This window comes from Triturus cristatus, chromosome 2_1 (assembly GCF_964204655.1).
Source record: "Triturus cristatus chromosome 2_1, aTriCri1.1, whole genome shotgun sequence".
Classification (NCBI taxonomy): Eukaryota; Metazoa; Chordata; class Amphibia; order Caudata; family Salamandridae; genus Triturus; species Triturus cristatus.
This window is the reverse complement of record NC_140581.1, coordinates 112553315-112579214: the sequence shown is the minus strand read 5'-3', so window position 1 is coordinate 112579214 and position 25900 is coordinate 112553315. Positions and strand designations below refer to the sequence as shown.

At 45.8% G+C, this 25900-nt stretch overlaps 1 protein-coding gene across 2 annotated transcripts in view; it reads left to right on the top strand.

Annotated features, from left to right (window-relative positions):
- Window positions 1-25900, top strand: part of GALT (galactose-1-phosphate uridylyltransferase) — a 196012-nt gene that overhangs the window by 151735 nt on the left and 18377 nt on the right. For both annotated transcript variants that reach the window (XM_085628382.1, XM_085628391.1), the window contains one exon: window positions 17031-17185. In XM_085628382.1, coding sequence (XP_085484508.1) covers window positions 17031-17185 — 155 coding nt within the window. The remainder of the gene's footprint in view (window positions 1-17030; window positions 17186-25900) is intronic.

Below are 25900 nucleotides of genomic sequence, written 5' to 3'. Positions count from 1 at the left end.
TAGTGCATGACTTTAAAAAGTGCTTACAAGCTTGAATGCCATCAGCGTGTTTTATGGAGGTGTACAAACTGCACACATCCAAGGTTATCAACAGAAAGTTGTCTTGCCAAACCTCATCTTTAATATTATTCAAGAAATCTTTGCTATCCTGTATGTAGGAGGTAACACGTCCACATACGGTCACAAAAAATATCTATACGTTTGGAGGTGTTTTCCAATAAAGAGCCCATAGATGACACAATGGGTCTCCCTGGTGGTCTCAGTGGGTCCTTATATCGTTTTGGCAACAAATAGAGAATAGTTATCTTGGGAGAGCGATTTAGAAGGTAGGCATACTCATCCCATTCTAAGATACCCTGTGTGTGCCATGTTTTCAACATTTCAAGATGTAACAAATATGAACTCTCTATGTTCTGTTTTGGAATCCTCTCATAGCACTCAGGGTTATCCAGTTGCTGCATACCTTCCTGCAAATAATCTTCAATATTAAATACAACAAGGTTGCCCCCCTTATCTGATTGACGAATAACTATACTTTGATCAGATTGCAACGTCTTCACGGCCAGTCTTTCATTCTCATTCAAATTGTCGTTCCTCCAATTTTTCTTTTTGGTCCTTTTTGTAAAAATCTTTGATCACCAAAGTTTCAAAAATGTCAGTCCTACATTGGCGAAGTGAAGGGTTAAAGGTAGACATCAGTTTAAAATCATTTGGACAACACAAGTCAACCTTAAAGCCCAATGAGCAAGCATCAATAGGTGAGAGATCCGGATTCTCCAAAACAAATTCGTTCAAGGCATTTAGAGTGTCAATCTCACCAATCGTAAGGTTGTTGGTCGTTAAGAGGTAGTGTGAGATGAGGATAATTTCACTTTTAGCTAATGCCATTTACGTAATCTAAGTTTCCACACAAAATGAAAAAGATCGATTCATTCTTGTGGGTAGGAAAAGGAGGTCGTGGGATTAAATGATAACCATATTGTAACACCTTATGTTCTATGTTACTTAACGGACGTTTTGAGAGATTTACCACATTATTATTGTTCTTCATTTTCCCTGTCTCTTCTGGCCCCTTGTTTCCATTCCCACTGGGGTTGATGCTGCTTTTGCTCCATCGACCTCTCCTTGTTTTTTGTAGACATGGCTTTTTCTCCATTTACTTTTCCTCTTCCTCTTTCACTTTGGGCCCTTCCTCTGCCCCGACCTCTGTCCTTCTGCCAGTTCTGCTGATTTTGTACTAGTTCAGCAGACGAAATTCCTCCCCAAAAGTGTGTCGGGAAAGAAATAACTTTATGACCTACTGATGTCCCATGTTCTGAAATGTGCCGCTCACTGACATCACTCCCGGTTTCACTCATTGCAGTTGTATCTTCAGGCAGTATGCGTCCTCCTTTGTTGCTTACATGATCAAATCTCCGACTAAAAGTAAACACTCTTCCAACCTATTAATCAATTTTATCTCTCAAAACTTTCCTTTCCCTTTTAGCTATGATCTCTTCTTCAGGTTTGTCTATTCTTTTCACAATATCCTCAATTTTAGTTGTGAATATATCCTGGCTTCTCTCTTTTTTGATTTTCCTCTCTTAGTTCCTCAATTGATTTCAGAAGGACTGTACGTTTCTTCCAAGCAAACTTTATTAAGATAGACAACATGCAGTTGGAACAGTCCAATAAATTGCTTGCCCATTCGTTCGCCAATTCTGGATCTGGTTCCTCATATGAGGGAGCAATAAGAATCCTAAGTCCTCGTGGGACCCTTCCTTCATCAAAATATTTTTCCAAGGTTATGGCTTGCCACCATTTGGATATTTCTTTTTTCATCATCTCCAATTTTTGATTTTTCTGATTTATTGAGGTAGGAAGGACCATCCTTTCTTGACCTTATACTTGATTTGCCGCTGAATAAACATGGTTTTGTCTCTAAGCCTTCGTCGTGGCTCTCTGTCCTGTTCCATATCAGCTGTTAACTGGATACCTTAATCAAAGTATTGCTATAGCTTATCACTATCTCCAAAAGGCAATTGGCACTTCTGACATTACAAACGGAATTTGGCCATAAATTGCGCGGAAGCCCAAAAAGCCCCAGTCATCCATGTGACAGACTCAGCTCACAGGGAAAGCTTGCGATATGTGGAAAGTGTCCGTAATGAATCAAAAACGTTCTTTTGAAATTTCCAAACCACAGCAATTAAATGAAAAAGCAAAACAACGTGAGAGAGTTGAGGAAAGGATAGAAGCAAACGTGGCAGACTCCAACGTAGCCTCACCTCTTTCGGACTGTTGTCACTTCCGTGTCTGAAACAAATTCAGGTGCACATTGTTCGTAAAGCTCCCGAAATGCTGTAATGTCTTCCGTTCTGCGAGAAACAATCATCAAACGCTGCGTGTAAGGATTACATCCATTCCAACACCGCGGTCCATCGGCCATACCGTAAAACAACTTCTTCACTTGCCTCGCCAAAAGCCCGGACAGGTCAGCTGCGGTGCGTGCCAGGGTCCGAGGAAACCCTGTATAGACTTCAGCTCACTACGCAACAAGTTGCAAGCACACACTCATTGCCGCAAAAATAAATACGTTTACATATATATATTCACCAAAAAAAAACAAAGGTTACAGGGACATTAAAGATAGGCTCCGATTTCACTCGTACAAAACCATAGAAATTCAGCCGTTATAGTTACCTGAGCTAACTATAACTTACGCTACCGCAATAAACTGCTTATGACCTCACAGATTACATCACTCATGACATCACTCATGACATCTCAAATGACATCACTGATGACATCATCCAGTGAGTCAGAGTGTCGCAAACTTTTTTGAGAGTTAAAGATATATACTAAGCTACTGCAGAAGTTGAATTACTATTGTTTATGTACTACTGACTGATACTGTTTCTGTCATGTCATTTGATTGTGTGAGTGCCTGTATGGGTGAATAAGTGGGTGTGAGTAGCTGTATGGGTGAGTGAGCGGCTGTATTGGTGAGTGAATGAGTATGTGAGTGGCTGTATGGGTGGGTGCGTGGCTGTGTGAGTCACTGTATGGATAAATACATGGGTGGGTGAGTGGTATGTTTGAGTGGCTGTATGGATGAGTGAGTGGCTGTGTGAGCAGCTGGATGGATGGATGGATGAGTGAGTGGGTGTGTGGGTGGCTGCATGAGTGGATACAAATTTGTGAGTGGCTCTATGGGTGGGTGAGTGGGCATGTGAGTGCTTGGATGTATGAATGGCCTTGTAAGTGGTTGTTTGAATGGGTGTGTGAGTGGCTGTATTGGTGAGTGAGTAGCTCTGTTAGTAGCTGTATGGGTAAGTGAGTGGCTGTGTGAGTGACTATAGGTGAATAAGTGGGTGTGTTAATGTCTATGGATGTGTGAGTGGGTGTGTGAGTGGTTGAATGGGTTTGTGAGTGGTTGTGTGGGTGTGTGAGAGGTTCTATGGGGGTGTGAGCATGTGAGTGGTTCTGTCATTTGAGATGTCATCAGTGATGTCACTGAACATGTCATGAGTGATGTAATCTGTAAGGTCATAAGCAGTGCATTTCGGGGATGTAAGTTATAGTTAGTTCAGGTAACTATAACTGCTTAATTTCTATGGTTTGGAAGAGTGAAATCTAAGCCTAACTAAAACGTTCCTGTAAGCTTTGGGTTTTTTAGAATTTTTTCTAAATGTTCATTCCCAACTATAACATCACTGCAACCTTTGTATTTTTAGTAAATTTCGAAGGTTTTCTATTTATTTTTTACTTATTTTTTTATTTATTTAGGAGTTTTATATCGCACCAGCCTGACCCGAGGGTATTGGAGCGCTTCACAACAGTTTTTGAGCAAGATTCATGCAATAAAGCAGTATTCTACATATAGGTTCGCAAGTTAAAGTGTGCTGAGCAGCATTGAGGTAGTACGTGAGTCCTGAGATAACCTCATAGAGTGCACGTTGTCTTGGGGTTGAACCACTTGGGGGGGGGGGGAGCAGTTAGGGGTCAAATAGCAGGGAGGAGGTAAGTCTTAGAGCTACAATGTCTGGAAGAGACGACGAGCTGGGATTTGCGTTTAGATGGCGGCTATCCATTCGGGAGGGAGCGGTTGAGGAAAAGGACTTTTAGGTGTTTTTTAAATTTTGTGAAGGACGAGATAGCCCTGATTCCGACTGGGATGGCGTTCCAGATTTTTGGCGCGTTTCCGGCGAAGGACCGTGCTGCAGTTTTTTGTTTTTCATAGGGATGAGTAGTAGGGTGCTGGAGCTCCTGAGGTTCCTTGCCTGACCAGCCCTCTTGTTTAGCAGCCAAATACTCAGGTTTTCCTGTGTGCAGGGCACTCAGCCGATCACACTTAAACCCCCCACCCAAGACCCTCCGAAATGGACTAGAAACTTCACTCAGTTTAACATGACTGATCTAGAGGGAAGGGTTAACTCTCTCCTCACTGCCTCCACGGATGATCTATCCACAACAGTACTCACCTCCCACTAGAACACAAACATGTTATCCATTCTAGATCACGTAGCCCCCTTGAAACTAAAAAACAAACAGGAACGTCCCATCCAGATCTTGGTTCAACACTGACATTAACAACGAAAGAAGACAACTAAGAGCTACAGAAAGACTATGGAGGAGCAACCCCTCCTCAAGCCTACTCGAACAACTCAAAGCAGCCCGAAGGAATTACAAAAAACACATCAGCAGCGAAAAATCCACCTTCTTCTGCGCCGCCCTGGACAACGCAAAAAACAGGCTCAACCAACTCCTCTAAATCATCAGGCAACAAACCTCCAAGCCCCTGGAATCCTCCCTACAGGCCTCCAAGGACTTGTGTGAAAACTTCGCCAACTTCTTCGAAGAAAAAATCACCAAGATTGAGCTCTCAGTGGACATCAACGTCAACCCCATCTGCAAAAGCCTGCCCACAGTAGAGAGCATGCTCAAGCACCCCACAAAAACCTGGAAGTCCTTCAACCCCATCCTGGAAACCGAGATCCTCAAACTGATCTCCACCTCCAAACCAGCCTCTCGAGTCCTCGACCCGATACCCATCCAACTGACCAAAAAACTGAAACTCTCCATAGCCCCGTTCTGGTGCAAGATCGTAAACAGCTCCCTGAGAACCGGCATCATACCAGAATGCCTCAAAGTTGGCCAAGTTAAGCCACTACTAAAAGAAACAGGCCTTGACTCCAAGGAACTGAATAACTTCAGACCTGTCTCCAATCTCCCCCTCCTTTCCAAAATCCTTAAGAAATGGTTCCTCCAACAACTGACTCAGCATATAGATAGCATCAACCTTCTTGACCCCCACCAATCGGGTTTCAGAAAAGGCTATAGCACCAAGACCGCGATCCTTAACATCACAGACAACATCCACAAATCCCTTGATACCGACCAATGTTGCCTCCTCATTCTCCTAGACCTATCAGCAGCCTTTGACACGGTTGATCACCAACTTCTCATCAAGGCTTTGCAAGAAAGGGTAGGTGCTGATAAGGTGGCCCTACGCTGGTTCTCCTCCTTCTTACACAGCTGCTCACAAAGGATACAAATAAAAAAACTTTGCCTCCGACCTACACCCCGTCAACAGGGGCGTACCCCAAGGTTCAGTGCGCTCACCACAACTGTTAAACATATACATGGAACCCCTCACCACCCTACTCAAAAATGCTAATATCCCTTTCCACCTCTGTGCAGATGACACCCAGATCTATCTAGAAACCTCCTCCATAGATGACATTCACAGACTAAATGTCACTCTAAAAGAAATCCAACATTGGCTGTTGCTTAACTACTTAAAACTCAACCAAGATAAAACCGAAATCTTCCTCATCTCCGACATAGAAGAGAACCCTCATATTTCAGAATGGCTAAAAGCTTTGGATGCTCTTAACGGTAATCACACTCTGACCCACTCTGTAAAATCATTAGGAATCACCCTAGACTCAAAACTCAACATGGCCAAACACATCAAGAACTCCGCAAAGAGTGCCTTCATTAACCAGAAGCTACTTAACAAAATAAAACCATTCATCCCAACCAACGACCTCAAACAAGCCACTCAATCACTGGTGCTATCCAAACTCTACTATGGAAATGCCACCCTTACTGGTACAACAAAATCTCACCTAGCTCCCTTCAAAACTGCTCTCAACGCAGCAGCTAGAATGGTCACTGGAATCAGATAATGGCGTCTAGTATTGCTCCTTTGTTGTGGGTATCCTCTAAGCAGTGTTGGGTAAGGTTGTTGCTGTGAAGCAGCTCCTTCAGGTTCTGGATTAGCAGGTTGTTTTCTTCATTGCAGTGTAGATTGAGGTCGCCCAGAATAAGGTTGTTCATGTCTCGGAGAGAGCAGTGGGCAATCAGGTCGGAAAGATGTTCAGTGAATGTGGTGGTGTTGCCTAGGGGGTGGTAAATAAGGTGGCAGATAAGTGTTTTGATGTTGCTAGTGTTGATGTTGGCGGCTAGGCACTCAAAGGTGTTGTAGTTGAAGGAGCCTATTTCCGTCACGGAAATATTGTTTTTGTGGATGATTGCTATGCCTCCACCTCTTTGATCTTTTCTATCTTTGTTGATTATTACAAAGCCAGGGGGGGACAAGAGTATCCATGAGTGGCAATGAGGAGTCATTTAGACATGTCTCGGTGATGAATGCTATGTCTATGTTGTGGGTGAGGATGGATTCCGCTAGCTCTGTGGCATGCTTGGTGGCTGATCTGCAGTTTATGAGCATGCAGTTTGTGGGGGATGTCTCTGTTGTGGGTTTTTCGATCGGGGGACCGTGGGAATGATAGTGCGTGTGGCCGGGGGTCTAGGGGATTTCGGAGGGGCCTGTTCTCTTCCCAGTCCGGTGATCACCTGTATTTTGGATTGGAGGGTGGCAGTAATAGGATTGTCGTACGAGGAAGCGAGAGCTGCCGCTTCACTCACAGACATTTCATCTCTAGTTCTTTTTGGTCTTTGTGTCTGATTAGAGAGGGGGGAAGAGATCCCTTTTGGGTGGGGAGCCTTGGAAAGCCTCTGTTGAGAGAGCGAGTGGAAGGAAGGGAAACAGTGTGGCTTTAGGGGTGCGGCGAGGTTGGTAAGGATTTCACTAAGACCCTGGATTATGGTTGTTATCTGGCTTTCAAGCAGGGTGAGACGCTGCCCAGTCTCTGTCGGTGTGGGTGTTCTGGGCGGGTAAGTTAAGCCGGGGGGGGGGGGAACCTAACGTTGTTAAGTTGCCCTTTTGTGAGTGAAAGCGCCTCTCAGACACTCACACACCTGGGCTTTTCCTGCCTCCTTTCTTCACCTTTACACCCCAGCTCCCTCCTCCGGCTGGGGGGTGGGAGGAGGGGCTGAAGATCCAGGCCGGGCCCCCTCTGAAGCAGCGCTGGGAGCTGGTTGTGGTGACTCTGGCAGTGCCAGTGGCCTCACAGGCTGTGCGAACGCGGTGGCGTGCATTCGAACTTTACTCCCGGGTTCCTGTTGGTTCACTGTGACTCGGACACCATTTTAATTTCGAGGGACGCCTGGACTGCGTTGGCCTGCTTACGACTTGTTCAACTCTTTTCGTTACACAAGACTACCTATTCTGTGAGAAAAAAGAAGCTAGAAATACCAGTTCTGTCGGTGCGCTACTAGCACAGTCCCTGTTGAGAGGGAAGCAGCTGTCACTTGTACTAACTGATGTCTCTTCGTCGTTCCAACAGTGACATATTCCTAACTTGTGAAGGGGTCTCTGGAGAATGCCGTGTGTAGGTCACAGTTTTGACTGATGGTCCCGCTTCGCACTTGACGCACCTGGAGCCAGAATCACGTTGTGCTGTTCATCACCCCCGGAGGGGTAGAGACCAGGGACTGCTGCCGCTGACATCGCTGTTGTGCTCGGGAAAGAGCATCGCACGGGACTCCATTGTCCAGGAGTCCGTGCGTGAGCACACCTGCGCGGAGGTCCGCCTTCCTGCCCACACCCTTGATTATTGGTTCCCGCTCATTCAAAAACAACCACCCTTCGCAGAGCGGGACGCGCCGCGGGACGCCCAGGACGAAGCCCGGACAAAGGGCGGACAGTCTGTGACAGTCCGGGACAGGAGGGGGTAGGAGGGGGCCATTATCTTTGGCTTTACATCGTTTGCTGTTATCCTGCCTAATTGGTTGTGTGATCTGCCGTGACGTAACTGCTATGAGGGTGGGGCAGTGAATGATATAGTGGTATAACATGAAGTGACCTTCTGTGCTGGGTAGCCATATTTTGCCCTGGGTAACAGGTTGTTGATTGTTGTCGTGTTAATCTGCTTTTTATTATTGGTACTGGCCCAGCCCGGCATTTCAATGCCTAAAGCCAAACCAGCGGCTGCGTTGTCCACTATGGATAACTATTTGGTAAAGATGGTGGATAAAATCAACCAGGAAAGGAGGAAGTCCTTAGGACGATCGGGGCCTCAAAGTCTATGCCCTTCTTCTCCTATTGGACCAGCATCTCAGTCAATCCCCATCCTTGATGCTAGTGTCCATACGAATCCAATGGTCAGTCCCATTGTGGTTGATTCCAATGATACCATAAGTGAGGCAATTGTCATTACTATGCCCACCAATGAAGTAGAATCGGATGCAGAAATCTCTCCAGACCCAATAGTTCCAAATGTGCAGGCTCCGAGGCCACAAAGATTAATACGTTCATGCAGGAATAATAGCAAGATCAATCAGCCCAAACGAGGGGGGAATCGCCCCGCTAAAAGAATTGACCCCTTATTGCCCAATATTCAGCATGACCAAATTAAGTTATTGGATGGTCCCACGATCAGTTTGGACAATGAGCAACTAGATATTTTGCTTAATGCTATCGAGGCCAAGCTTGATCTACTTGTTACACCCCTATTGACCAAACTTGCTACAATTTCTGACGAAGTAGTCAGACTGGGCGGTTTAGTGGATACCTTCTTAAATGCCGCAAAGGGAGTAACTACCGTCGAAAAAGATCCTGGACCTGCTGTGGTGTCTCTTAATCCTCACATTTCAGTTCCATCGACGGCCGAGAGCAGTAACTTTAGCTCTGGGAATGATTGTGTTGCAATTCCTGTTGTGTCTAATTCCCTCCCGCAGTTGTCGGCCCAAGCTAAACCTTCCTTTAGCTCAGTACTAAGGAAGCAGATGGGTCCCAATGTAAATCTTAACAGTTCTAGTAGCCCCCAGCCGGATCTACCACCGTCCTGTGCACCCTTTGTAGCAGTTTTAACCAATGTTCCTCCTTTGAGAATGTCTGGAAGCAACCACGGCTATGTTGAATCGCACTCCTCTTTAAAGAATAAAACCGTGCATTGGCTTCATAGGCAGTGTGGTTTCCCAGTAGCACTCTCAGGGGATATCTTAAGTACTAGAAGAACCAATTGGGTGGGGAAATCACGCAAGACTTGTGGAGGGGATTGTATAGTTATCAACTTTCGAAATCCGCAACTTACCTCCACGGCGTTGATTAAAGCTGCTTCTCTTCCTATTCGAGATGAAGGAATTTCTCTACGTCCCCTGGGGTTCTTCTATAGAGACTTTGATATTCAACCTGATGCTGAGCGTTATCAAGGGAGGTCTAGAGATTTGAATATGTGTGCTGGTCCTACCATTCCCACGTTCAATAGATTTCAGCCCCTGAGTGGCCTTGACTGTAACGACTGACTGGGGCTACCTTCGGTGGTCCCAGGGACTGTGACCATTCCTATGGGAAAGGGAAGGTGTAGTATGACCAACGGGGCTTATGAATCAGTAGAGACTATTGGTCTAAATGGCCCCAGTGTTAATCCTATTGATGTTCCAGTGGACAGCGGAACTGTAAGACCGACCTCTGGCGTTGGGGACAGGGTTGTTCCAACTACACCCATTATATTGGATAATAGAGGTCGGTGCTCTATCGCATGTTGGAATGTTGCTGGTCTCTTACAAAAGGATACATGTCTAGGAAGGTTTGATTTTATTATTATTTGTTTTCAGGAAACCTGGAGTCAGGCCCCCATTAATTATTTGGGTTTTGTTTCTTACCATTTGCCGGCTGTGGCTTCCACTTCGGGCAGAGCTAAGGGTGGGCTTCTGACTCTGATCTCTGTGGATGTACCACTTATTGTCAAGAAATATGTAACCATTGGGGTCCATTCCCAGATTTTATGGCTTTCTCAGGAGCTGGGTAGAAATATCCTTTTAATCAATTTTTATAATAATGTATTTGATAATTCCAGGCAGCAGGTAGTTTTCGCTTTAGAGTCCGCTTTGGCAGATATAGTCACGGGTAACAATGTTGTGTTTGATTTCATTTGGCTAGGGGATTTTAACACTGTTGTGTGCCCATCCCCCGCCCATAGGGCCTGTGGTTTTGTTAATTGCTGGGGGGAAGGCGCCTCCCATTTTCCCCACAATTCCTATGGAGAGTCATTAAATAAAATCCTGATGACTTATGATTTGGAATTGTTGGAGAACTTGAAAGGTGCCTCTGGTGAAACCATCCCTACATTCACGGGCCGGAATGCAAACATGGTGATTGACTTCATTTGCATTTCATCTAGCCTCAACCCGTGGTGTACAGCCCCTCTGATAGTAGATAACCTAATCAGCGACCATAACTGCCTAACTATGGAGGCCGTACTATGGAAGGCGAAATTAGGCCCCAAACCAAACATAATAGCTAATATCGAACTCCACCGTTCCAACGGAACTAGAATTAGGTGGAAGGGGGAATAAAGCAGATATCTTGTCCAACTCCATTATTAACAATTGTGTTAACGATATTTCCGTTATTTTAGAGAGTAAAGAACTGACGGATGTAATTATCCCCAAGTTTATTAATATTAATACTATTATTGATGCAAAATTTACCGTGTTTCTTAAGGGCAAGTCGTGCAGGCAAAGGGGATGGTTCGACCATGCTAGCACTATTGCACTTAAGGGTCTCAAAGAGGCACTTGCTGCTAAACCTAGGGACATAAATTTGGTTAGGGAGCTTAGAGCCACCTATCAGGCAGCAATTAACAATAGGCAGGCCGAACTAAGGCAAGACGCCTGGGACAAGTTAGACCAGGCGGCTGAAACCTCGGACTCCTCCCTTTTCTGGGCAACAGTTAATTGTCCCTTTCTTAAGAATGAGGAGATGCCTGAGCTGACGGCTAACGTTAGCGCAGAAAGTTGGGTCTCCCACTTCTCCATGATTTTCGATTCGGACAAATCTCTGGATGAAGGTCGAGGCGACTGGCCTGCCATTCCTTTAGATATATCCACTTCTGAGGTTCAGGATAGTATTTCTGCCAGTAAGGGAGGTAAGGCCCAGGGGCCAGACGGGGTGCCCATTGATGTTTACAAAAAAGAACCAGAGATTTGGGGCCCGTTATTAACAAACGTGTTTAACGCAGCGGTCTGCCTCGGTGTCCCACCCTCATGGGAGGAATCTACTATAATACCAATCTATAAGAAGGGAGAGAGGAGGGATGCTAAGAACTACCGTCCAATCTCCCTTCTAGACTCCTCCGTGAAAATCATGAGCAGGGTGCTCCTGGTCAGACTTGAAGAATGGGCCGATTCTAATAACATATTGGCAAATTCTCAATATGGTTTCAGGAAGGGACGGGGGACAGTAGAACAGTGCCTCAACCTTGAACTTCTAATAGGGAAGTATACGAAGGCCAAGAAAGGTTCTCTTTTTCTCTGCTTCGCAGATCTGAGCAGTGCCTTCGATATGGTGAACCATAAGATTTTATGGGAGAAACTACTGGAAATGGGAGCTCCGGAGGGCATTGTTTATTTCTTGGCCCGGCTATACGCCAATCTCAGATCTAGCGTCCGTTACGGCCCGGGAGGGGAGTGCACCCCTAGGTTCCCTATTAGACGCGGTATTAGGCAAGGGTGTGTGCTCGCCCCCCTACTTTTTACACTCTTTATTAACGAGGTTGACACGGTCTTAAAGACTGTAGTGGCTGACACCCCTAAAACCCTTGATTTCCACGTCCCTGTTTTACTTTATGCGGATGATGCCGTTATTTTATCTAGGACCCCTATCGGCCTTCAACGTCTAATGGACAGATTCTCCCTGTTCATTAAGGACAGGAAGTTGAAGATCAATAAATCAAAAACCTTTGTCATGGAGTGTGGTAAGAGTTGTAAAAAACCACATTCATTTTTTATTGAAGGGCATAAGGTCCAAACGGTGGACTCTTTCAACTACCTAGGTATCACCTTCTCCAAATCAGGTAGCTGGTCTAGCGAGATCAACTATGTCAGGGGTAGAATGGCGAAAAGTGCCCACGGGGTGTTTCAGTTTGCGTCTAAACTAGGGGATAAACGGCTCAAAGACATGTTGAACATTTATCAAATGAGGTGTCTTTCTATTACTCTCTATGGTGCTGGTATTTGGGGGCACGCCCCGAGCGGAAGTTTACAAGTGGAGGAAAATATCTTCCTTAAAAGACTTCTAAGTCTACCTACTTCGGCTTCTACCGATTTGGTGCATAGGGAGTTTGGAATCCAACATCTTTCAGACTCCGTAGCCCTTAGACCACTTATGCTGTGGCGTGCAATCTGGGTAAAGGAAGAGACCTCTTTAAATAGAGCTATTATTGAAGACTGTGTCTCTATCGATAATCATTTATTTATTTATTTTATTTATTTAGGTTACTTATAAAGCGCTAACAATCATCCCGGGGGATATCACGGCGCTGCGATTGCTACAGTGAGGATGCAGTGGGAAAAAATAGGTGTCTTTAGTCATAGTCAGGGAAAAGAAAAGTTTTCAGTAGTTTCCTGAACGCCAGATGATCCTCTGTAAGTCGAAGGGCCATGGGAAGTTCATTCCACTTCTTTGCGGCAACGTAGGAAAAGGCTCGTTCACCCATTCTGGCTTTCTTTACCCTCGGTATGCTGGCCAGAGCCGCGATTTGTGAGCGGAGGTGTCTAGTGGGAGTGTAGAACCGGATCCTGTTTCTAAGGATGAGAGGGCCTGTCTCATGAAGTGCTCTGAGTAATGCATAGCATCTTAAAAGTTGCTCTCTGCTTCATCGGAAGCCAGTGCAGATCTCGCAGACAGTTTTTGGCCGAGTCAAATTTCCTTTTCATACAGATGGCCTTGGCTGCTGCGTTCTGAAGTGTTTGTAGCTTGGTGAACAGATACTCCGCCATGCCAACAAACAGAGAGTTTCCATAGTCCAGCCTGCTCATCAAGAGAGACTGAATTAGGATCCTTCTGCAATCTAATGGAATCCAAGGAAAAACTCTTTTGAGCATTTTCAGGATCGCAAAGCCTTTGCCGCATATAGCGGCTACATGATCTTTCATGGAAAGGGACGTGTCGATCGTTATCCCCAGATTCCTTGCTGTTAATGTAGGGGCTGGGGGGATGCCCAATGCTTCGGGCCACCAGGTGTCATTCCACATTTGTGTGTGGCCTCCAAACAACAATATCTCTGATTTGTCTGCATTCAGCTTGAGATAGTGTTTATGCATCCAATCAGCCAAATCTGAGAGGCAGCTCCTAAGTCTGTCCTTGGAATTGGTCTTCTCATCCAGGACTACCGTAAGTTGGGTGTCATCTGCATAGGAGCAAATTTCCACCCCCCATTTTCTGCCAATTCCGGCCAGAGAAGACACAAAAACGTTAAACAGAGTAGGGCTTAACGAAGCCCCCTGTGGGACCCCATATTTGATGGTCCGGGGGGAGGATGAGAACTTGCCCAAATGCACCGATTGGGATCTTTCCAATAGGAAGGACCGCAACCATCCCAGTGCTCTGTCCCTAATGCCTCTGGTGGCTAGTGTCTCCAGGAGCAATTTGTGTGGGACGGTATCGAATGCCATGGGTTAAATTCGTTTCGGGTAGTTTTTCTGAGATTTATGATCTTAATGTAATTGAGGATCACTATGCCGCCTCTTGTCTGACCAAAAACGAGTTGAAATCTGTTTTTATGAACCACAGGAATGAGAAGCGTGGGAGGGCCAGTGGTAACTTAACAACCTGTCGGTTCTATGAAAGCTTTAGTGAAACGACAGGGTTCCAACCGTATTTGAGTTTTGTTTCCAGACCCTCCCATAGGTTCGTACTGACAAGATTGCGTTTTGGGATTGTTCACCATTTGGTGGCATTTCCAAAGCATTAGAAAACACCCGATTGGTCCTTGCCCATGTGATAATATTACCGTACAAAGTACCATGCACTTTTTACTGTTTTGTCCATTTTATGGGAATTTTCGTTTAGCTTTTTTAAAACCTGTTTTTAAGAAGTATGGAGTTAGGACTGTAAAAGATACCATGAAATTGTTATTTAACCCGTCACCTGATGTCTGTTTTTTTACTGCCACTTTTCTTATACGGGCCATCAAAGCAAGGCCTAGTCTGTCATTTTAAAACTGTTTTAATGTACTTTTAAATGTCCGACTAATTTTGTTAAAATGATGTTGTTTTATATGTAATGTTTGTGCTTTTATGGACTTTGTGTTTAAGCTCCGAATAAAGCCTTATGAACTGAACTGAACTGAGTGAGCTGTCCGTGTGGGATCTAGGCGGGGCTGAGGGTGCGGGGAGGCGGGGGCCATGTTGGGGCATCGTTGTTAAATTGCATGAGGAGGGGGTTGGGAGTCACGCACTGTGTGAAGTTGTTCGAAGTTGGTTGGGAGGGATGGAGGGCAGGGGTTGGGTGAGGGTGGTTGTCGGAGGGGGGTAGAGGGGTCTTGTTCTTTCTGGTAGTTTTTGGGGTGGTGTTTCGCGGTAGGAGGCAGGTGTGATTACTAGGGTGCACCGGAATGATGGGTGATTTCTGTTGGCGGGTCGGGTTCTTCAGGGAGACGAGGAGTGCGTGGGAGGGGGGGGGAAGTCCGGAGGGATGGGAAGAGGGCGTCAAAGGATTCTAGATTGTCATTGTTGGCTTGTATCAGGACTGTGCCATTGGAGTAGATGGTCGCAGTGGTGTTCCCATTTCACCTAGTGCGGTTAGGGGCTGAGAATGTCAGTTTGCAGCTATGGGAAGTGTAAGTCATTTTGGAGATATTGAGTTGCGATCTGAGGATGGATTTCCATATTTCGGGTCTTTCAGTGTGGAAGATGAGATCCATTTTTGCTTGTCCTTTGGAGGCGCAGTGATACATGTCCACGAATAGTGATTCAGGATGTTGTCTGATCAGTTTTTGTTTAAAGTTTTTTTTCTCGCTTTGGGTGAGAGGTTGGGGGGAAACTGATCGAGAAGGAGTTCGGGTCGTGCGGTTTTAAGTGGTTCGCAGAGGTGGGGTTGGAGTAGGCTGACGTGTCGGATGGCATAGTAACTAGGTGGAACGGGGGGTAGGCACCCTATAAGGAAGTGTGGGCTAGAGTTTCCAGAGCCGTCCTTTGAGGGTAAAGTGCAAGTAGTAGAGAGATTCGTTGTTATTTCCTAACTTCAACCTATAACCTTCGAGTGTGTGTGTGGGAGTGGCTGTATAGGTTTGTGTGTATTTGTGTGAGTGGCAATATGGGTCTGTGACTGGGTGTGTGATTAGTTTTGCAGGTGTGAGTGGCTGTATGGGTCTGTGAGTGGGTACATGAGCATCTGTGAGTTGGTGCATGAGTGTCTGAGTGGGTGCATAAATGAGTGAGTGTCTGAATGGGTCTGTGAGAGGGTGTTAGACTGTGAGTGGGTTTGCTAGTGCTTCCATGAATGTGTGACCCAGTTGTGAGTGAATGCAGAAGTGTCTGAATGACTCAGTGAGTGGGTGCATAGTGGGTGTTTCTGTGAGTGGGTGTATGAGTGCCTGAGTAGGTTTGTGAGTGAGTGTGAGTGTCTGTAAATGGGTGCATGAGTGTCTGAGTTGGTCTATGAGTGGGTGTATGAGTGGGTCTGTGAGTGGGTGTCTAAGTGAATGTGTGGGTGTGTCAGTAGCTGTGTAAGTGACTGGGCTACAATGGAACAGCACCTGCCCCTTTATCCAACAAGAGTCTGCACAAAATATCTACTCAAGTGGAGCACTTTCTTCTGGTTAATTAGAAACTGCTACCTCGGGTAAATGCCCAGTGCGTTTTCTACAATCCATCTGTGTAATGGCCCATGAGGAAATGTCTCCAGTGACCGTGCATGCATTTCGGCAATGCGATTGTTTCTTGTGAGTTTGTATCTAGAAATCTGTGATTACATGAATCCTCCTACAGAGAGGAAAACTAGACTACAAAGAGGTAAATCTCTACCAAACTAGGGTCCTTCCTCTTATCTGTAAGAAGTAAGTGCTTTTTTGTTTGATGGAGATGTCCTCTTATTCCTCGGCATGAAAAACACATCACCAAAATTGCTGAAAAACGAGCTGGAGGGCCTTTTAGTAAGCTGTTCATCATCCTGGCAAAATGCAGGAAGAAATGTGCATACTACTTAGGTGGGTGGGCCAAACGGTTGAAGCTTCCATGTGATTGGCACATTTGCATACTCATAGTAATTTAAAAGGAGAATCATGGACTCTGCTCTCATCAGGACAGGATCACAAAGAACCCACTCGTCACCAACGAAAATAAAAGATTTTAAAAAGTACATGTTTGGGCCTAAGAGAGGTGTATGGCTAGAATTAAGGTGGATGTTTGGGACTAAGGATTAGGTGTATGACTAAAATTAAGTATTCACCATTAAAAATGGAGACGTGACCTTGCATCTTCTAGCATTAGGAAACTTCATCACTGACAATCCTTGGCCTGATTTGCATTCATATAGAAGGGTGAGGTGATTTACATATCAAACCACGCCCATAAGCCTGTCAGTGCATAATCCTATGTCTGACAAACCCATTTACTTTATACCATTTATTGATGGTTCAATTTGTGGTGGTAGTTGAAAACACATCACTTCTGATGCAAATCTGTCAGAAATGCACGACAATTAAAATTGCTAATATGAAAATGCTGAAACTAAGTGTCAAATTGAGAAATTAAGTGAAATATCGAGATAAATTAGTCTGGTATGGATGTTAATGTCTTACCTTTGCCTTATTTTCTGCTCTGTCTTTTTTCGGCAAAGTGAACCATGTTACGTATCAACTCTTTCAATTCTGTTGTGAATCCTGTTGTGACCATGTGTTTTCTTTCAATGTTAGGAGCTCCCACCGGACCCCACCTCAAGGAGGATTGTTCTCACTGGCAGCTTCATGCGCATTACTACCCACCCCTCCTGCGCTCGGCTACTGTTCGGAAGTTCATGGTGGGCTATGAGATGCTGGCGCAAGCCCAGCGAGACTTGACGCCAGAGCAGGTGAGAACTCTACAGGACAACCTATGATCCATTACAGGACAACCTATGATCCATTACAGGACAACCTATGATCCATTACAGGACAACCTATGATCCATTACAGGACAACCTATTATCCATTACAGGACAACCTTATGGACTCATAAACGCCTTCCTTTGCTCACAGCTCTTTCATTATGTAATTTTTACTGGTGGACTTCATACTCCTAGTTTGGTATCCGTTCTAAATTTAATTGGAAATCGTGCTGAGCAATAAGTAAATAATCGTCTTGACAGAAATGATGTAGGGGGGACCGGGGATGATGGGCGGATGCTTAGGGTTCACCATGCAATACCTATTCTGAGTCTGATGGAAGCATCTTCCCTCAGAATCCTCATCTTATGCTTCCAGACTGGTCCAGAGAAGCTTCAACGATAGCTCTGCACTTGCAGCAGGTGGCTCCATGCCAGGGGGCAGCTGGGTGAGATTGGTACTCGACTGGGGTTGTGTGATCTCTGAAGGGAGAGGGGTTTCCAGAGAAGAGATCAACACAGACAATTAAATGGCCGAAAGCTGGAAAGCTAGGAAGGAGAGAAGCTAAGGACTGAAGCAAGCTGTGACCAGGAAACTGAAAGTCTGCAAAAGGAGACTATATGCTTGCACAAGTACTACAACAAAGGAATACAAGGGAAATGATAGACAAATGATTTTAAATGATAGTTTGTACGCTCCTTGGATTGTGGTCTCTGAGGGGAAAAGATCTTAGAAGAAGACAAGGAGCAAATGAATCTCAGAGTTTGGGGAGGAACAGCGAGCAGCTCCGGTGGGTAAAGAGTGCTGGGTGGTCTTCTGTGCCTGAGACTTGCGCCTGGAAATCTAAGTGGGGCTGTGGGTAGCAATGACTATCAAGATTACAATATAAACACACAAGAAGACAGAGGGAAGCAGTGGAGGGAACTCATGAATTTGACTTCGGTTAACACAGGACTGGAATCAAAGTCCGGTTCAGGGCTAGAATACACACCGCATAAGGCAAGGGTTTTCAGTGTAAAAGGGCCGAGCAGGAAGAATTCAGACAGAACTAGGAACAAAGTCATCATGGAAACGACGTGGAGAGATAACAAGAGATAGAAACTGAATGGAAACGCAAGCATGGCAACACAGCAGCGAGGATGGGACAGCACGAAGAGACTCGACAACCAAGCCAGTTGCACGCTGCTAAACTATGGGCTGACAAGGCTGAAATATCTGGAGATTCAAGGTACAAGCACAGGTGCAGGGAGGGAGCCCGGTGCAGGGCGAGAGCCCGGTGCAGGGCGAAAGCCCGGTGCAGGGCGAGAGCCCGGTGCAGGGCGAGATCCCCCGGTGCAGGGCGAGATCCCCCGGTGCAGGGCGAGATCCCCCGGTGCAGGGCGAGAGCCCCCGGTGCAGGGCGAGAGCCCCCGGTGCAGGGCGAGAGTTCGGTGCAGGGAGGGAGCCCGGTGCAGGCGAGATCCCGCTGCAGGGTGAGATCCCGGTGCAGGGTGAGATCCCGGTGCAGGGTGAGATCCCGGTGCAGGGCGAGATCCCGGTGCAGGGAGAGAGCCAGGTGCAAGGCAGGAGCCCGGTGCAGGGAGAGAGCCAGGTGCAAGAAATAAACCAGTTGCAGTGAATCGGGGACCACCGAAAAGGAAGGCTGAACTGGGACTTGGAAGGGCGAAGACCAGTAGATCCAGGACGCACAAGACAGGAAACAGGAAAGCTAGGAATGAAGTATAGATTGGAGTAAAGACAAAGAAAGTACCACAATGCAGCTTTGAAAGGGCTGGAATAGCATTAGAATCCAGGAACCAGGCTAGTGAACAGAAAACCACCACCAGGATGTGACCTAGGAAGGGTCTGACAACAGAAGGAACTGCCAGGGAAGTGGGATACAAACCAGAACTGAAAGGTGAAGAGAAACTAAGCGTTCAACAGTGTAGATGTGTATATTGTCCTATACTTATGTAAAGGCTGAGTTCCAAAGGGCCCTCGTGAGCAACATGTAGTGGCAAGATGGTAAAAAACGAACTTTCTAGCCAGACCTCCTGACGTAGTAACACCACAGTATATTTGCCACCAATTGGCACACTGATCTCAGTTCATGTTTGTCCGTGCCTCATCAAAGTGGGTACGGCTCAGAGCTAGAGTAAGTCCAGCACCACACGTGGCCAGTCACTGGTACTGCAACACTGCAGCGCTATCCCATAGAAAGTAATGGAGTGAGGATAATGTGAGAAGTTGGCCTGGTATATGCTGTCCTCTAGTTATAGTGGGCACCCTGTACCAGTCCAAACAACCCCTTATTGATGAAAGGTTAAAGACAACCTTTATTGAAAGCTATCCTAGTGATAGGTATGGAGAGCAGCCTTCAGGCTAAGTCTTGAAAGAATGTAAAGCTGCTCGTTTTACCAGTTATAATCTCCTGAGTGGCTATATGAAAGGAGACCACACCAGGTATATATATAAAATATATGTATTTATTACTAAACACACCCCTCTAGTCTCTTTATGAGATTAGAGGCAAAAGCACATAAGTTACACTTCAAATAACACAGTAAATAAGCACAATATACGTTAGGCCCTAGGGGCGAGCCACACCGTATACTAAGAAAGTGGTATAAGAACCGCGACTTAACTAGACACAAGGCCTAGAGCCTGTAGAATCGCTGGGCCCCAAGAACCACCCAAGGTAGTGACACAGGGGACCCACGGGGGCCGTGTGCAGTGTGAGAACATGGGGAAAGTTGCGGTTAGATTTGTAAAGTTAAAGGACACTTGGAAATGGTCTAGGACCAAACCCTCTTGGACTTAGAGAGTTCTAGGGTCAACACCCATGGGGGCACCGGAGTACTCGAGTTACCTCACCCAGGGAAGCCGGGTGCATAGTTGTCAAATTGTGTCGGGTCGCGTCGTCGTTTTCAATGGCAGCTTGCAGAGAAGTGCTGTTGCCGGGAAGATGCAAAGTGTCCAAGGAGATCCAAGCCTGGATCGGGGATGTGAAGAACCTGAAAGCAGAGGGGACAGAGTCTGGGTCACTTGCCAGTGACCAGGGGCACGATAGACGAATGCCCACGGATGTCGGGTGTTTCAGGTGAAAGAGGTGAAGCTTGACTCTTCAGCCACGAGGACCAGGAGCTGTCGAGGACGACCAGGAGCTGGATTCGAGCTGCCCCACGAAGGATGTCTTGTGCTGCAGCGTCGGTGCCTGGATTAGACACAACAAGGCCTGGCAACAGCAACCCACGCAGAAAGATGCTTCGGTGCAGAGTCCTGGGGACTCACCAAGCAATGGAGAGTCGGGGCACGTCTGGAGCAACCAGGGAAGCCCAATGGAAGTGGAAGTTACCTTCACAGGGACCCACCAGTCGACGGACCAGGGATCGCGAAGGGACCTCGAAAGGAATCACAAAATGACGGCCCACGGGTCACTCGGAGTGGGTAGGCCGATAATCTTCGGTGGATTCTCTCCTCGGGGCCTGGGCTACAAGTAACCCAATGCATAGCCTCAAGGGACGTTGAGAAGCTGATGCACTTGCAAATGTTCCAGTTCCACGGTACCCACAAGGGCTGCGGGTCTCAGCTTTGCTGGAGACTTGGTTCGGTCTCGGAAGTCTGGAAATCCACCTCTGGTGTTGCAAAGTCTTCGGCGTCCAGAGGGAGCTTTGGAGATGCAGACCGGACAGATGCTTCTTTGGTGCCTACCAAGCAGGGAAGTGACTCCTTTACCCCAAGGGAGATTCTTCAGTCATCTGGCGTTGAACAGATCGTCGAAGGTCCAGGATTCAGTTTCAGAGTTTCGTCCAGGAACATCTAAAGTTATGGTTACAGAGGTTCCTTCTTTATACCCAAGGAAAGGGTTGGACTAACTCAGGGGACCCACCTATGGGAGGGTTTGGAAAGAGGGGTGGCTACACCCATTTCCTTTGTCCAGTTTCACGCTAGAGCAGGGGCTGGTAGCACCTGCAACTGGTTTGAGCTGGACTATGCACAGGGACACCAAATGTGCCCCCAGTGCAGGACTTCAAAGCACTCTGAGTGCACCCACCCAGCCCCAATACACTAAAGCCTGTCTGGGAGTTGATAACACCTCCCTGTGTCAGGAAACCTATTGTCCAGGCCTCCCCTGCCGGAGTTTCAGTCAGCAGCAGGAGGCCAGACTCGTGTCTGTGGCTGCAGCATCCATTTTGTAATGCCAGGGCTCTTTTAAGTTGGTACCGGGTATACCAGTGTTGTCATGTCTCTCCCTCTAGAAGGGTGGGATCATACCCCCACACCAGTTACTGGTGTTGGGATATGATTCCAAGGTGTTTGACACCAAACACAGCATGTTTCCATGCAGCCAGTCCAAAGTTAGCATTTACTGTTTGGTTATAATGCACTTAAGAATATATGGTCAGGCTGCATCACAGACAACCCCGGAGAAGAGATTCCGAAGGCTGCAGAGGGGCTCTGCTCATGCATGTGCACCTTCTTACACAAAACCAAGCACCCTGCCTTCAGAATTGATAGGGCCTACCATAGGGGTGACTTATAGGTTTGTATGTGCAGTGATAGGTGAGATATAGTGAACCTATATCTCAGTAAGGGGTGCATGCACCACCTTACCCAGGCTGCAGTAGCAGACCTGTGATGTCATTTTGGAAGGCTTCCCAGGGGTGGCATAATACATGATGCAGCTCCTGGTAGGCCTCTGGGGTACCTATGCCCTGGGTACATAGTATACCATATACTAGGGACTTATAAGGGCACCTCAGAATCCAATCTGTTGTGTACCTAAAGTACTAGGAATCCATTTAGAGAGGAAGCAGCTAGGCTGGGGTCCTGAATAGCAGGGCCCCAGCCAGACTAAAGTCGAAAAACAGTGTTACATGAGCAAAAAGTGGGGGTAACCATAAGAAGCAGATCCTACTCTCCTACACATAATATAATAAAATCTCATAGAAAATATTGTTAAACTATAATAAATATGTATTGTGTTAATTGAACACTTTTTAATTTAAAATATATATAGTACAGTATAAGGGAAAACAAATAAAAGGTTATTAAACTTGGAAAATCTTTGTAAATATTTTTTATGTTAAATATTAATATACATTATTTTAATATATTAATTGTAAATGTAGAACTAAAGAAAAAAGATACATTACTATAGAGTTAAATATTTTTCTCAAGTTGAAATTAAAAATGCCATCCAACTAAAGTAAACCAAATTAAATGTTAAATTATTAAAAGTGATGTATAGAATTAATTAGAGAAAATCATCAACAGACACCTCACTGACTATCTCAATGACCATCAACTCCTCAACACCACTGAGTCTGGGTTAAGACCGAGCAGCATAGAAACAGCTGACCTGGATGAAATTCACATGACTCTAGACAGAGGAGACACGGCGGCCCTCATCTTCCTGAACCTCTCCACATCATTTGACGTAGTATCCCACCCCATCATCATCCAACGCCGACACGATATCAGAATCGAAGGACATGCACTCTGATGTATCTGCTCCTTCCTGACTGGAAGCACCCGGTCAGTCAGCCTGGCACTGTATACCACGGATGCCTGCGACCTCATTTGCGGAGTTCCGGAAGGATCCTACCTGAGCCCGACCCTCCTCAACGTATACATGATCCCTCTAGCCAGCATCAGCTGCTCTCATGATATCCATGCCCTCTTCTACACCGAAGATGCAAAACTCATTCTCTCCCTCATGGTTAAGACCGCTTGTTCCCGAATCAAGTTCAAGGCATGAGTGAAATCCCCCACTGGATGAGTTCCAACTGTCTAAAGCTGAACACTGACAAGACTGAAAATCATGATCTTATGGAAGAGCACACATCACCGTGGGACTCCACCTGGTGGCAAACAGAGCTAGGACTGACCCGCTCCTCCACAACCCACGGCAAGAACCTCAGGATCATCATAGACCGGAAACTCAACATGACCGGCCAAGTGAATGCCATCACCGCCTCATGCTTCCATACTCTGAAGATGCTGGGGAAGATTTTCAAATTACTCCCAATCAAACCATCACGCACACCCTGGTCACAAGCAAGCTGAAGTACGGTAGCACCCTCGATGCTGGGGTCCACACAAACTCACAGAAGGCGGCAGGCAATTCCAAACTCGTTGGCCTGAATCACTCTCAACCTCCCATGATACACTCACATCACACTACACCTAAAGGACCTCCACTGGCTTCCCATTCACAAACTAGCACAATTCAGACACTGCATAACACTGGCCTACTATATCTCCACAATCGCATCAGTTTTTACAAATCTTCCAGACACCGCCGGTTGTCCGGACTCCTACTTGAACAATTTTTACACATTCGGAAAACCAGATCCGGCAGTCCAGCCTTCTCTTTACATCGCTCCTAAAGCGTGGAACATACTGCTGCGACACATAAGAGCCTTGTCCACACTTCTTGAATCTCACAAGCAGCTGAAGACCTGGCTTTTTGAGTAGTCTCACTAGGAACTAGGTGTGCCTAGACTCTCACCTTCTCAGTGCCAGGCGTACACTCCTGGCTGATAGTGCACTCTACAAATCTGCATAACATAACAATAAAAAATAATGCAATCATATTTAATGAAACATACTATGGTAATATTTTTAGTAAAAGAAGTTTTTGAAATATTTTATAATTAAACAATAAATATGTACTATTTAAAAAAAAAATAACATTCAAAATATATTTGTTTATATTTGTAACTATTTTTAATAATTTAATTGAACTTAATTTCATATGGGATTTTACTTTAATTCCCTAAATTCATTATTTTCTGTGGGAGGGTGTTGCAGTACCAGCATCAGGCTTTGTGTGGTGAGCTCTGAGCTGAGGTCATTTACATTTTGAGTCCCTTTTGGTTTTTTAAAAAGATATTTTTATTGTATTTTTTAACAAAAGAAATAGAAAGCAGCCTGCACCGAAACGACTGAGAATGCCGCAGCATGACACATCATTACAGCTGGTCATGACAAACGCATATCGGAGTATATAACAAAGTAATGTCCAGAGATTTCGGGATACCTCAATGGGTAGATTACAAGTCATCCTTAAAATAGTCAATCCATTTGCCTCATATCTTTTTATGTTTTCCAGGGCAATCATTGGTCTTAGAAAACCAAGGCCTCTGACAAGGCACAGCGATCCAGGCTGTTTAGTCATTCTGTCATTGTGTGGGCTTCCAGTGAGCGCCAGTGCTTAGCAATGTCCCTTTTAGCTATTAGACAACTGATATTGTACAGTGTAATGTCTCTAGTTGGACCGTCCCACCCACGGTGAATGCCCAGTAAAGCTGTCCAGGGTTCACGCTCTACCGGGTAGCCTAGGGTGCTGCATAAAGTGTCATGTACTCTAGACCAATATGAATGTATCAGTGGGCAACCCCATATCATGTGTAGCAGGGTTCCTACATCTCTCACACTAAGTCAGGGGTCTCCAACCAGTAGCTTGTGAGCTACTGCAGCTCTCCAGCAACCTCTGAGTAGCTCACCTGTGCAGCCCAGCGCATTAAATTAGAAAGCTTTTGCTTGGTTGAATTAATATACATATAACAAAGTTAAAATTATACAACACTAACAATATTAGTAGCTTCCAATGCGTTTCATTGAACTTAAGTAGCTTTCAGTTCAGAAAAGGTTGGAGACCGCTGCACTAAGTGCTTTCGGGAATCGAAGACGTAAGCATTTTGTATAGTTTCTTTCGGCTTTAATAGATACAATGAAAGTATTTGAATTGCTCTAGGCACAGCCTAGATGAGTTAGCCTGCATCCTGGCTGCAATTGTGGCTTCTCCCCAGTCGTCATTCTAGATCTCCCACATCCACTGTTCCCTCAATAGTGAGAAAGGGTGTGGGGTGATTATGACTAACTTTTTTTACAAACTAGATATTCCCTTATTGTTGATTGCCTCAAGGGTTAAGTTGGCCTCGAGAGGGCTATGGTCATGGATAGAGCTGAGCGCTTTTTATAGGGTTCCAGAGCATTTCTTATGTTATGTGGAGAAACCAAGAAAATTTTGATTTGTGGAGATCGTATTCCGCTGCTAGTGCGGTAAACTGTTTCATGTGGGATGCAGTCTAAACATCTCTCAGTATAGAAATACCTATTTTATTCCATGGCTCAAATCTTGGTAGTTGTGCCACTAAGTTTTCAGTGGCTCACCCACTGAGAGGTTGCTCATGTAGGTCGCCCCATCCATTACATGTATTTCAAAGCTTTGGACAAGATTCAATCATAAGTCCTGTGGCCGAAAGAAGGTCAGTCGGTATTTTAGCTCCATGAAAAAGTGCCAACACCTCAAACTTCTCAGCTTCTCGTAGTCCAAATCTGACCATAGGATCATCTTTGACCATGTAGAGCCAGTCTCTAATAGGGAGCATGTGGGCTTCCCAGTAGAAGAGCTGTATGTCTGGCACTCATAGCCCGCCCCATCCAATGTTGACTACATCACCTTTGTGAATGAAACTCACGGGGGACCACTCTCCCACAGGTATGCGGAAAGGGTGGCATGTACCTCGCCGAGAAGGTATTGGGCAGCTGGTGTGGGAAGTTTTGTAGTATATAAAGCAGCTGGGGGAAAAAAAAACATCTTGTAAAGGGCCACTCGCCCCACAATCAAAAGTGGGAGCCATCCCCAAGCTGCAAGCTACAGTTTGAGGTTACGTACCAATGGTTCTAAATTGAATCTCAAGTAGTCTTCCAGT